The 13955-nt window shown below is 45.0% G+C and overlaps 1 protein-coding gene across 1 annotated transcript in view; it reads left to right on the plus strand.

The window, feature by feature from the left end:
* Positions 1-13955, plus strand: part of HMCN1 (hemicentin 1) — a 160126-nt gene that overhangs the window by 54956 nt on the left and 91215 nt on the right. Inside the window, 13 exon segments of the mRNA XM_027665321.1 lie at positions 507-648; positions 1011-1138; positions 1750-1863; positions 2511-2669; positions 3413-3607; positions 4423-4521; positions 5373-5500; positions 7182-7326; positions 8469-8581; positions 9578-9737; positions 10398-10563; positions 12427-12554; positions 13674-13946. Of these exon segments, the coding sequence (XP_027521122.1) occupies positions 507-648; positions 1011-1138; positions 1750-1863; positions 2511-2669; positions 3413-3607; positions 4423-4521; positions 5373-5500; positions 7182-7326; positions 8469-8581; positions 9578-9737; positions 10398-10563; positions 12427-12554; positions 13674-13946 (1950 nt within the window).

The raw sequence follows: 13955 nt of genomic DNA on the forward strand, positions 1-13955 counted from the left end.
TCCTCAGCTTAGTTTTTATCTCTGGGGATGGATCTCTTTCTTGCTACTATAACTAGGCACAGTCATGTGTACTGTAGGACAAAGTGGCTGCTGCCATGGGGAACAGCTTTGGGGGTCACTTGGTGCTGAGGAAATCTGCCTAAGGATCACAGGATGGTTTGGGTTGGAAGGAACCTTGAAGACCACCCAGTTCCACTCCCCTACCATGGGCAGGGACACCTTCACCAGAGCAGGCTGCTCATTGTCTTATATCTGTTAACATTGTCTCTGTTGCTACTTTTTTAAATCCCATCTCAGGTGGGCCCAAGGCACCTGAACCCTGACTTGCAGTGTGATAAAGGTGTTTTATGCTGGGGGTCTGGGGGACTGTGCCAGGGGAAGGCATAGTGGGCTCTGCCCTTATGGGATTGCTTTGTCACTTCTTGGGAACGGGTAGAAAGTGGTTATTGTAGCCTGTGTTCTCTAAACAGACATTTTTAATTGCTGGGTTTGATTTCTTTTCCTAGAACCACCGAGGCTTGTCGTTTCCCCCAAGAACCAGACTTTTACAGAAGGCTCTGAGGTGTCCATCAGGTGCTCTGCAACAGGTCATCCAAAGCCAACAGTCGTGTGGACACACAATGATATGTTTATCGTTGGCTCAAGCAGGTGGGAGTTATAGTTTTCTCTATTTCTTTTCGTCTCCTATGTGAGAAGGAAGTTTTGAATAATGCCAAAATATTCTGATTATTTCCTCAACTTTCACTTTTAATAACTCTTTAATTGCAAATATGTCATCTCTAAAATAGAAACACTTTAGTTCTGTTCTTCGGGAGGTTTTTTCTTTTCTTTACAAAATAAGTGCTTTTCACAAAGTGTAGTGCTGTTCTCTGGAAGATATTATTTATCATGAGAAAAAACCCAGCAAGACTATTTATAAGCCATCTGGTCTTGCTGCTGTGACTGCTCGAAGTGTGGATACAACCACTGCTCTTTTTAATCATTTTGGTTGTTGCCCTGTGTGTTCCCAGGTATAGACTGACCCCAGAAGGCACCTTAATCATAAGGAAGGCAATTCCCAAAGATGCAGGAATTTATGGCTGCTTGGCAAGTAACTCAGCTGGGACAGACAGACAGACATCCACCCTCACATACATTGGTGAGTGAAGGAAACAAAGCAGTGAAATTAAAAAGGCAAACATGTATCATCAGGGACTGCTGGAATGAGTAGAACTGGGCAGAAAACACGGTGTTGGAAATGTCAGAAAATATGTTGAGCAGCTCCCAAATGCCCCTTTGGGTTTCTGTTCCAACCTGACTGGTGCTGTTAGGTGGTTTTTGGGGCTTCATGTTGTCATGCTGTTTCTAAGGTTAAAAATGTGGGTTTGCTGTGGGATGGGGCTTGGGAACCTGAGTAGGTCGTTGGAAAAGGAATTGTGTTTCTGTATCTAAATACTATATTAATATATTAATAGCAGAGCATTAAAATGTTTGATGACCAACATCTGGCTGGAGAAGGAGAGTGACTCTTTGATGTTTTTACTTCCTACATAATGAAACTTTCCTGACTATTTCCTTTCATTCCCTGCACATTTTACGTGTGATTCAGATGCTCTGGGGCAGACTTTACTTTTCCGAGTTTCCCAGAGTTAATCTGTCACCTTAAGTGACTTTTAATGCAATTATTCTTCTATATAAAAAGACAAAATAAGAGTCTTTCATTGTTTATGTTTTAGAAAAAAATATTTTTTTTATCTTGTTTCTTTTTAGAGGCTCCAACACTGACTGTAGTTCAGAGTGAAATTCTGGTTGGTCTTGGAGACACAACTATTATGGAATGTAAAACAACTGGAATCCCAGCCCCCCAGGTTAAATGGTTTAAAGGTGTGCTTATTGCTTGGTGTTTGGTTTATTTATTTAGCAGCAATATTTAGAACAATGATCTGGAAGTGACTTCATTTCTCTCAGAAGGTTTTTGTAGTATTCAACCAGTGACAGACCTGTGAAACTCTGTAAATCTAGAATAAAAAGCACTGGCCTCTAGGGCATAAATTCCTGCTCCTTTTTAAATACAGTGAATTATTTTTTGTAGCATGGGTAATTAAAGGAAGAAAAAAAGCTGAACCTCTTGCCCATTTACATAAGGTTCATTCTTCTGTCAGAAAATGTTTAAGTTATATGCTGCAAAAGTCACAAAATGTTTTTCTGTGGCCTCTGATGTCCTGTTTTCGTGTAGCCTCCAGTTGGAGAGGGAGAAATACAGCCTGAGACACTGCCTAGTGCTGATCTCTGCCCAGAGCTACTTGGGTTTGTGTTTCCCTTGTGGAACCAATCAGTAAAAAAGGATGTATTTAATGTGGGAATGATTTTTTCCACTCAGTTGAGTGGGAGTCAGAGTTCTCATCTGCTGAATTCATACAGCCATGCTGTGACCCATCTCAAACCTGGGCACTGTTTTGTTGGAATAACTGATAAATACAGCTCTGATGTTGATATATGCAGTTATATTGCCTCTTTCTGTCTGGACTTAGGTGACTTAGAGTTGAGGGCATCAGCATTTCTCATTATTGATCCTCCCCGGGGTCTCTTGAGGATCCAGGAAACACAAGAGCTGGATGCTGGTGACTACACCTGTGTGGCCTCCAACGCTGCCGGGACAGCCTCTGGCAAGATCACTCTGGATGTGGGCTGTGAGTAAACTGGAACCTGCTGGGGAACACTCCAGTTCCAGTCTCTGCACTGGGCAGTGAGTGGTGCCCTGGTTCTCTGAGCCTTTCTCACAAATACCTATAACCTGTGTGGGTGCTGGGAGCACCTTTGGGTGGTGCTGACTGAGCTGTTTCCTTGTCCCATTTGGGCTCTAGCTTAGAATCATAGACCGCTTTGGGTTGGAAGGGACCTTAAAGATCATTTTGTTCCAGCCCACTCCGTGATTCTTTTGCAAAGCATAAAGTTATGGGAAGGAAGAGAGAGGCAGAGGAGGAGGAAACTGTTCAAACCTCAACCTAACAAAATTTGCATATAGAGAATTTATTATCCAGACTTGAATTACTGTGAGAAGTTGCTGTAACTCAGCCTTTCCTCTCCTCTTTTCCTAATTATTTCCATCTGCTTGTGGCCTGTTCAGTGTTCCTGTCAGGGACATGCATCTTCTGAAGCAATGAGGGGAGGAGAACTTAACAACCCTAACACTTGAGTGTGCAGGGCTGTGTGATGGGGGTGGCTCTGTCTTCATTTTTATGAGATGTTTATCCCATTTCTGAGCTCTCAGTGTAAGAACAGCGTGCAGGGCTGCTCTAGGTATTCCTAGAGTTGGGAATGTCAGAGTAGCTGTGCATAGTGGGACATAAATTGAGGTCACCAGCGGTGTGAGAAGATGTGAGGGTTGTGTTGAACCCCAGGTCACCTTGTGTGTGTGTGTGTCTTTCCCCAGCTCCCCCCGTTTTCACGCAGGAGCCCAGCGATGAATCCGCGGATCTGGGCTCCAACCTGACCCTACCCTGCTACGTGCAGGGTTATCCCGAGCCCAGGGTCTCCTGGAGGAGGCTGGATGGGGCTCCCCTGTTCTCCAGGCCCTTCACTACCAGTGCCACCAGCCAGCTCAGGACAGGGGCTCTGGCCTTTCACAGTAGGTACCCTGGGCTTGGACACAACACCTTCCAGGGGAACGGGACATGTGCAGTGCACTGGAGTTACTGCACAACTGGGTATCACTGTTAACTTGGTGAAAACTCTGCATTTTTATCCCAGGTTGTGTTTGTGATGCTGACTTCATGTTGACATGCAGTTCATTTTCCCATGAGTTTGTAAAATCAGTTGTGTTTGGTCATTGGCTTCATTCTTCATGGGAGTTATTACATCTTTGTGTAAATATCTGAGGGTTATGGATTTTCATTTTCAGTATCTTTTTGAGAGAATTGTGTTTTTTCAAGAGCTGGGAGTTTTTTGTGGTTTTTTTTTTGTTTGGTTGGTTGGTTGGTTTTGGGTTTTTGTTTTTGTTTGGAGTTTAGTGGTTTTGTTTGGTTTCTTGTTTTTGTGGGTTTTTTTTTTGTTTGGGTTTTTGGAGAGAATTGGTTCTAAACTCACTATTTTAGACCAGTCCTAATTTGGGTAATAACAAAAAACTCTGCAAGTGGCTTTGTGATTTTGATTATTTGGCAGCATTTCAGTCACCCTTACAATAAGTGATGTTATTCTGTTTTCTTAATTAGCTTTTGAATTTCTTTCTAGACAGTGTCAGGTGGGGTGAAGCAGTTCCTCTCTGCTGTGCATACAGGGAGTATTTTGTGGGTGTCTGTTCACATGCAGAAACACTGCAGTGTGTACTGGGCAATATTCCCAGTCAGGGCACTCTTGTGGTAGTGCAGAGATGTAATGTACTGCCATGTATCATTTATGGACTCCTTGCAGATGCTGCAGTCAGATCTCTCTGTCCCCCTCTAGATCTGTGGGTCAGTGATGAGGGGATTTATGTCTGTGAAGCTGAGAACCAGTTTGGGAGGATCCAGTCCCGCCCAGCCACGGTCACAGTGACAGGACTGGGTGAGAGTGGGGGTGTCAGTGGGAGCTGGGGGGGTTTGGGGGTTATGTCCATCCCTGCTGCCCTGTCTGTGTGCTCTACTTCCATGTCATCCACACACACGGAGTTAGAAAGCATTTACACGGAATATTGTCATTGATTTCCGTGGATTTTGCATATCAAAGTGTTGTCTTTTGACTGGCTGCACTAGTTGGAATTAGTTCCACCTGCCTGTGTAACACAGACCTTAAACAGGATTTGTCCTCTCTTCTGTTTCTTCTTCCTAAGGGAATTTAATGAGGAGTGAAAAGTCATTGTAATGATGGGGCTTCTGCCATTTAATTCATCCTTAAAAAAAAAAAACAACAAAAAGGCAGCAATGAATGTGCTTGTGCCAGTGTTGGTGTAACTGTGAAGGAACCCTTGTGATCCAACAAGACAATAAATGACAATAGAATCATAGAATCCCAGAGTGGTTTGGGTCAGAAGGGACCTTAAAGATCATCCCAGATTTTCAGCTGGGCTGATATCTCTGTTCTAATCCTTCATAATTTTATGCCTGAAGAAATGGCCACTTTTTTTTTGTCCTCTCCAAACCTGCTACTTTTGTTCTTCAATATTTTATCCCAGTAAGGAAAAATCAACTTGGTGTCAGGGAGCATGAGTTCTCAGGGAAACCCTTGGCTGAATCCAGTTTCAGCTAAGGATCACACTACGTGTGTTTCTCCAGCTTCCCTTCTCTCCTGTGCTACCCCACCCCTACATTGCTTTCTCTTTTTTCCCTGCCTTTATTGTAATGCTAATTTAATTTAATGCTCTATGTGTAACTATAAAAACTCCTAATAATTTCTACTCATTCTTCCTTTTGTTCAAGTCACACCTCTGATTGGAGCAAGCCCAGCCACAGCCAATGTCCTTGAGGGCCAGCAGCTCACTTTGCCATGTGTTCTGCTCGCTGGGAACCCCATTCCAGACAGGAGGTGGATTAAAAACAGTATGGTGGTAAGACTACTTTGTTTCTTGTGAGATTTATTGGCACAGAAAAGCTCCAGCTGACATTTCAAGGCACAATATCAGCTTGGTTTGATTTACAAAAGTTGTGATCACTGCCCATGCTGGGGAGTTCTGACCCTGAAGCACAGATGAGAGAACAGGAGATGTGAAGATCTAGAAAATAGCTGTGAACCAAACTATTGGTGAATTGTCCTTTTACTTCTGTTTTACTTCCATTTATGCAGCTTTGTGGCTCATAAATTTCAGCCTTGGGCTCTGAATATGGGAATGCTAGTGGGATATACCTACCAGAATGACATGCTGGAAATTAAACTGTGGCAATGCAAAAGCTTTTATTTTCCCTGGGTTGTTTTTTTTTTTTTAATTTAAATAAACATATTTAATTTAAATAAACATACCTGAAAATTTCTGTAGGTTTTTAAGGTGTTCTAACATCATGACTATTCCTGTTGCTGATGGGATGAGGTAAATGCCAGTATCCATGTTCCATGTACTCCTTTCCTAGTGGTGCTCAACTCAGAGCGTGAATAATGACTGTGCTTTCTTTCCCCTTGGGAACATACCATTGCCAGTTCACTGCTCCTGCAGACAGAACTGGATGATCATTAAGGTCCATTCCAACCCAAGCCATTGGGAGATTCCAGAAAGGTGATGTAGACACCCCACCTGGGTTAGTTTTCTGCATGAAACCTCATTTCTTCAACAGTGAAATTACTGACTTCACATCCCTGTAGAGCTGCTTTTTTATCTTGATTGCTCATTTCTCCCTGAAGTCATTTCTCCACAGCTGGAATTAAATTGATTGTGCCAGAACCTGGCACTACCTGGCCCTTACTGGAGTTTCCTGCTCAGTTTTGGTGCCTATGGGAACCACTGGCTTTTCCTCAGGCTGTGTGAGTGCGAGGAGGGGGGGGAATCCTGGCAGGATCCTCCTTGTTGAGTTGCTAATTCCTCTGTATAGCAGAGCTGGTTTCCTGTCATTGTAAGCTGGTGGGGAAAAGCTGCACTCCAAGGAAGGTGTTGGAGCAAGTTGTGTTTAGGGAAGAATTCTTCATCTGAGTGTGACTGGAACAACTTTGCTTTCTGACAGCCCTCCTGTGAGCCCAGGCTGTGCTGCCGAGCTCAGGGATCTCTGGTATTCCTGTAGGATATAGAACTCTTAGAGGGTTACTCTTTGGTGGAACTTATAATTGTCCTTCCCAATGGTTTGCTGCAGGGCTGATCTCTTCTATTTGATGGATATGGAATTTGGAAGGTTTTGGTAACTGTAAAGAAAAATGATCTGCCTGTGGAAGAACATGTCATTGCACTCATCAAGAGCTGATCTGTGACCAAGCTGAATTACTGGAATAACCAACTCAAATGCAGTGAAATAATTCAGCTAAGTTTGGGTTTCCCCATTAAAAGCACAAGTGGCAGCACTCGATGTGCTGTGGCAGAGCAGAGTTGCTCTTGCAGATCTTAATCTCACTCCAGCAATAAATACGAGGTGCTGCCAAAATTCTTCATTAAAATTACCTTTCCCTGAAAGATGGAAAGTAGGAAAAGCTCTAGTAAAAACCTCCACGAACACAGAATTTTTATGTATGTGAAATAATCAAGTGAAACCCCAAATAAATATTATCCCAAGTATTCTTGCCAGTAAAATGTTCCATCCCTCTTTTGGCAGCTGGTGCCCAACCCCTACGTGAGCGTGCGGAGCGACGGGAGCCTGCACCTGGAGAGGGTTCGGCTGCAGGACGGGGGGGATTACACCTGCATGGCCTCCAACGTGGCTGGGAGCAGCAACAAAACCACTGCTGTCAACGTGTACGGTGAGGAACAGCCCTTGGATGAGGGATGGGTGAGGGCAAGGGGTGACACTCACCCCCAGCAGCTGCACTGGAGCTGGGCAGTGGCACTCTGATGTCTCACATTGCTCTGCTGTAACGGTGGCACTTTGGAAGGGAACACAGGGGGAGATTCCCCTGCACAGGGAAGAGCTGAGCCATCCATATAGTTTTTAAAGTAAAATCAAACAACACTGTTTTGTGATCATAAAACATCCTCATTTTTAAACACCTCCAAAGACGGGGCTGTGCATTCTTCATCTTTATTAACAAGTGGAAACCCATGAAAAGTGCTGTCTGAGTGGTTCAGAACTGGTGTAAGGAAGCACAGCTCCTGGGAGAAATGGAATGAAAGAAAATGAATTACGAGTTTTGGCAAGACTCAAAATTTGTTTGTTGTTTTTGGTGTCATCCCCATTCTCCTCCCCCTTATTTTTTCTCTTTAATTAAAACATATCAAATATTGCACTGACAGCAAGACAAAGTGTGGTTACACTGTGGTGTAACCCATCTGCATTTCAGCTGAAGATATTTGTGTTAAGTCTGTGAGGCCACAAGCACTTCATGGTTTCTCACGTGTTAATTTTGCTCACATGTTAAATTAATCATGGGAGGTTTATTTTAAACTTCACTGAAGATTCTGGAACATCCTTTTATGTTAAGAATAGCTGTAAATCTTTAATACAAGCAAGTACTCATAAGGTCTTCCAAGTCAGCATTAATTCAAAGGCAGCTCAGTTGAGCCAAGGGAGCTGGGATTCTTATCTCTTGTTACTGATTTTGGGAAGTGAAGCCTAAAATGTCAGAGGATAATGTGACAAAGCCTTACTGCAGTAATTGCAGTCAGTGCAATACCTGCAGTCAAGACTGCATGTACCTAATGCAGTGATCAGCCTGTGGCTTTCATACTTTGTAGTGAACAGGGATTTTATCCTGCCCCAAAAGGCTGGAGAGTGGAAGGGAGAGTGGCTGCTCATTGTCCCTGTTAGGGTTGGAGAAGAGGCTGAACAGTCCCAAACCCTGTTGCCTGTAGGAAGTAGTAACTGAATATAAGGATAATTTCGTAATAGCTGTGCCATGGCCTGAAATGTCTTGTGCAAGTCCTCAGTATTTGCATTTATTTGTAGTCCTGCCTGTCATTCAGCATGGACAGCAGATATTCAGCACCATTGAAGGAATCCCAGTGACACTGCCCTGCAAAGCAAGTGGAGTTCCCAAGCCATCCATTGCCTGGTCCAAGGTAATTCCTCACCTTTGAGCTGGTTCATGGTGAAAGATGAATTGAACACATCATTTAGTTGTCATAAAAACTGTATGCAAGGAACGTGGCCCAAAGTGTCAGGTGTGAGGGACCTGAAAAACTGTTTGTTCAGAACTGCTTTTGTTTCTCTGAGCAGAACTTTTGGCCGTGCTCCTGCCACAGCTCAGTGTTTTGTTCTTTGGAAGGGCTGTATCTGGGTGTTTTTAACACTTCAGAAATTGTTCCTGTTGGGAGCTGATAATTTGAGATTAGGCAGCCTGCCACAGATTGAGAGTTCATTTTTCTCCTGGAGCTTCAAGAGGACTTTTTCCTCTGAGGAAAGTGTATCTAATCATGGCATCCTGTCACTTTTCAGCCATATCTTTGACACAATGTCCACTGAGGAGGACCTCAGTCTTTCAAGGAATTTCTCTGAAAGTCAGGCTCTTTTTTCCCCCGTATTTGAACAGAATAATTTCTGGTAGTAACAGTTATTTTTGGGCTATGTTCCAGCTCACATGACATGGCTGTGAAGGCACTGTGGGGCCTCAGAAGTTGTGCAGATGTAGCTGATTGGGACCATGTGAAACAGCTTCGTTTCAAAGAAGGAATAGAACATGGTTAACTGTTGGTTTGGGAGGGAAGAGAACACGGGAGGAGTGGTTTTTCTTAATTATCACTTAATAACATTCAGTGCAGACAAGGAAGAATCTGCTGACTGACAGTTTATATAATGTGTAAAGATCCATTTTGACATCAGAAGTCAATGTCAAAATTAACTCAGTCAAAATCCTGATTGTTTTTTTTTTCATTTTCTTTTAAGAATTGTGTTCTGTAAAATGTAGCAAGTTTTCTGCACAAGAATCCCTGTGTTTCTGCTCTGAGCTTAGAAAGTGGCGCTCAAGGGCCACGACAAGTCAGTAGAAGTGAATTAGTTTGTATAAATGGAATTTCGGGGCCAAGCTTCTGAGTTAATATGGAATGATTTTTCCCCAGAAAGGAGAAGTGATCCTTCCCAGCAACGTGAGGTTCTCTGCAGGCTCGGATGGCAGCCTGTCCGTGGTGTCCCCCGGGGGGGAGGACAGCGGGGAGTACACGTGCAGTGCCACCAACGCCGCCGGCCACGCCACGCGCAAGGTCCAGCTCACTGTCTATGGTAGGTGGGAGCTGAACTCAGCCACAGTGTCCTCTGGGCCCCCCTGCTGTGGTAAAACACCCTGGGGTGGTAAAACCCCCTCAGGTGGGTTGGGAGTGACACACCTGCAGTGCACGTGGGGTTTAGACCTGGCTCTAGTTACTTGGACATAATTTCGTCTTTTATGGAAGTGGATAAGAAGCATCTGTGTAGGAACAGGATTTCCCACTAATAGAAGAATGAAGATCCATTAATCCCACCAGTCCCAAAGCTTCCTGCCATCTCTCACTATTATTAAAACTTTGATTTAGGTGTAGGTGAGCTTCATGAGGCTCCTATAGCTTGTAGTTACTGGTGCTGCAGTGTAAGAGTTCAGGGAGTAGTTTCAAACTACCTGTGCAACACAGAGCTCAGCACTTGTGTCTATTTTATCCAGCTTTTTGGGTGGATACTCCTGTCTTTCTGGTATTTATGGAATTACATGGAGGCATCAGCCCATGCCTGAGCTACATCAGCACTGCAGGGATTTATCTCTGCTGCAGACAAGTCATTAAAAATAGGATTGTAATGTTTTATACCTGATAAAAAAGTAGATGTTTGCTCTGAAGTCAAATTGTATGGTGTTACATTTGTGCAAATGTGTTTATTCATTGCAGCTTCTTAATGTGTTCCATGTTATAGTGAAACCCAGAGTGTCCAGGCCTGGAGACCAGCAGGGAAATGCACCCATTGAGGTCTCAGTGACTGCAGGGGAGGATGTCACACTGCCCTGTGAAGTGAAGAGTTTGCCACCCCCCATCATTAGCTGGGCCAGAGAAATGCAGCTCATATCTCCCTTCTCTCCAAGGTAACAACGTTTGATGAAACCAAAGAGAAGTGAAAGGGCCTCTGAGCTGTCAGGGTTGTGGGAGGGGTGTGACTCCTGATTGCCTCAGGATCACTCAGAAGGTGTTGCATTGTCCTGCCTGATGACTTCGTGTGCTGGCTCTTGAAACCCTCTTTCCCAAGGATACATCCCTGCACAGCTGTTCCCAGGGTGCTTGTGTGCAATCTCAGGGGGCCAGGATGGAAGAGATCCTGCTCTGTTCATGCTGTGCTGGTGCCCAGGGACCCACATCACCTGGCCATGATTAGAGATGTTTAAAGACTGGTTTTCTTTCCTTATGCTTGAGGGAGCACTGTCTGTGATTCAGATGAGTTCTGGGCTGTCAGCAGGATACAGATGACAATAAATGTTTGGGTGTGCTCACAAGGGCTCATTGCTCACCGTGTTTCAGATCCAAAACCTCTCCAGATATTCCTGAACATGTGAAAGCACAACTAAATGCTTGTGAAGTGTTGAGCTGACAACCTGAGAGAACGAGGAGCTGGGGCCTGTCCTGTGTGCAGTGTGGAGCAGGGTTGGAGTTCTCCCTCCTTGTTTTAGTGTGGTCCAGAACAAGGGGGGAGACAGGACAAGCAGCTGGTTATCCTTGGATGTTCCCTGTTGAAGTGCCAGCGACTGTCACGGGCTGTGCTGGTGCTTCCTGGTGTTCCAGGTCCCTCCAGCTGTATCCATAGGGAATGGTAGGGCCAGGCACAGGCACACTGTGGTGACGGCTGTGCCTGTTGGTGTCTCCCAGTGATCCATGGAAGGATCAGCCAGTGTCTGAGCTGAACTAAGGAATGAGGCAGATTCCCTTGTGACCAGATCTGCACATTGGAGCCATTCCAATGTGGGACAGCCACAGCAGCTCCTTGGCCACCGTGTCTGGTGAAGGAGGCTCGTGCACAGGCACTTGGGTTGTGGGTAGTAATCCATGTGGAATTCTCTACTGTGTCCTGTGAGTACTTGCCTGCACTGACAGATCTGCATTCCTGGTCCCTTGTCCTTGTTTTACCTCAGGAGACATTGATAAATTAGTCTACTTGCTCATGGCTGTTGTGGTGAGATCCAAGTTATCCAGAGTAACTGAAGTCCAGCTCAGCCCATTCCATAAAATTGTTTACAGATGGCAGCAAAAGTTAAAGATTAATCCAAACAAAAATGGTTTGAGACCACCCAAATATTGTGTTAGCAATGTGTACAGTAAACAGAGGAAGAGGGAAATCAGAAAGGAAGGCACTTTTATCAGAAAGCAAATGTAATTACTGGACAAAATCAAGAGGGAGAAGTAGCCCCAGCAATTTGTCTTTTGGAGTTATTAAGAAAAAAAACCCCAAAAATGTTTGGAAAGATATGGGCAACAGAGAAGGAATCAGGAAACATTGGCTCAGTTGGTGGGAGCATTGTGTTGATAATGCCAGGGTTGCAGGAAATATCAGAAGTGCCAGTTTTGAATCAGAACCTCTCTTCCATCCTGAGTCAACCTGATAGCATTTTTTGCCAGGATGAAGCAGTATGAGAAGTTATTTAACTTTCTGACCTCACTGACCTGGGCTGAGCAAAAACTTTTGAGCTCCATTTCTTTGCCTCTATCACATTATAATGTCTTATAAATGGCTAGAATTCAAATTTTGTAATTTGGAGCTTAGATTTTAGGTGTTTGCTGTGTATTCTGAATGTAGTGGCTCAGTAAGGAGAAAAAATGAGTAAATGTAAGTCAGAGTTGAGTGACATGGCACAGAATGCTGTTACTGGAGCTCACAGCAATTGTTAGCAGTGTGTAAGTAGAGGTCATTCACCTTTCCATACATGTTTATATGGTTTATCTGCTTCTTATTTTTCCAGACACACTTTCCTACCCTCGGGGTCAATGAAGATCAGCGAGACCCAAGTTTCAGACAGTGGAATGTATCTCTGTGTCGCCACAAATATTGCTGGGAACGTGACTCAGTCCGTGAGGCTCAGTGTACATGGTGAGTTGGGACTCCAAGGTTAATCAGCCACAAGTTTCCACATGGAATTTTGCATCATGCAGAGCTTCCCCTTTCCTTCAGTCATCCCACGTCACTCCCTTGTCTCTTCCCTGCCCTCCCCACACTGGGGTCCCAACCTCCTTCTCTTACCCACTCACACAGTGACACGTCTGGAAAAATGTCACTTATTGTTTCAGACATTCTTTTTACGTCTTTTTATTGCCAACGATCCTTAGAAAGAAAAACATTGTGGCAAAAGACTTAGGGTGGATTTAGATTATTCTTTAGGACCAGGAAAATCACTTCCAGTCATATTTTATCTCCCTGTCTGAACTTGTGTTTGGAAGAGTACAAAGATCAGGGATTAGGGGAAGGAAATTAAAATGTCAAAAGGAAAATGCGATTAACTTTATCATAAAAGCTTTTGAATTGTTTTGTGTTATGAGGAGCCAGTACCTACAGCTCTTCAAATGTGCTCTGAGAGTATTTCAGTGCTCGTGGGAGTCATGCAGTGGAACTTGAAATGTGACTTCTTCAAATAAGTCAAGCACCAGACATCTTGCATCCTGTTCTGTGCAGAGAACATGCAGGTCTGCTTCCATAGTCTCCTGAGGAAACTGGGGTTTGGTGAACAAAGAAGGACATTTTCTAAAATAATAAAAGTGGAAAAGAATTTCATGGGATCATAGAATGGTTTGAGTTGGAAGGGAGTGTTAAAGGTCACCCAGTTCCACCCCCTGCCATGGGCAGGGACATCTTCCACTAGTCCAGGTTGCTCCAAGCCCTGTCCAACCTGGCCTTGGACACTTCCAGGGATCCAGGGGCAGCTACAGCTTCTCTGGGCAACCTGTGCCAGGGCCTCCCCACCCTCACAGGGAACAATTCCTTCCCAATATCCCATCTAACCCTGCCCTCTGGCAGTGGGAAGCCATTCCCCCTTGTCCTGTCACTCCATTTCCTTATCCAAAGTCCCTCTCCAGCTCTCCTGGAGCCCCTTTGGGCACTAGAAGGAGCTCTCAGGTCTCCCCAGAGCCTTCCCTTCTCCAGGTGAACCCCCCCAGCTCTCTCTGCCTTAAGAATGATCTCGTATGTTGTTTTTCTCCCACTTCTGTCCCTCAGTCCCTCCCAGGATCCAGCGTGGCCCTCGAGTCCTGAAGGTGCAGGCCGGGCACCGTGTGGAGCTCCCCTGCAGTGCCCAGGGGGTCCCTGCCCCGTCGGTCACCTGGCTCAGGGGCAGGGCTGCCGTGCCCGTGGGCGGGGGGCAGTTCAGGCTGGGGCTGGACGGTGCCCTGACCATCACCAGTGCCCAGGCCCCCGACGCTGGCACCTACACGTGTGTGGCCAGCAACGCCGCCGGCACCGACACGGCCGAGCTCACCCTGCACGTGCAAGGTACTGTGC

Source organism: Corapipo altera, unplaced genomic scaffold (assembly GCF_003945725.1).
Source record: "Corapipo altera isolate COAL_440 unplaced genomic scaffold, ASM394572v1 316, whole genome shotgun sequence".
NCBI lineage: Eukaryota > Metazoa > Chordata > Aves > Passeriformes > Pipridae > Corapipo > Corapipo altera.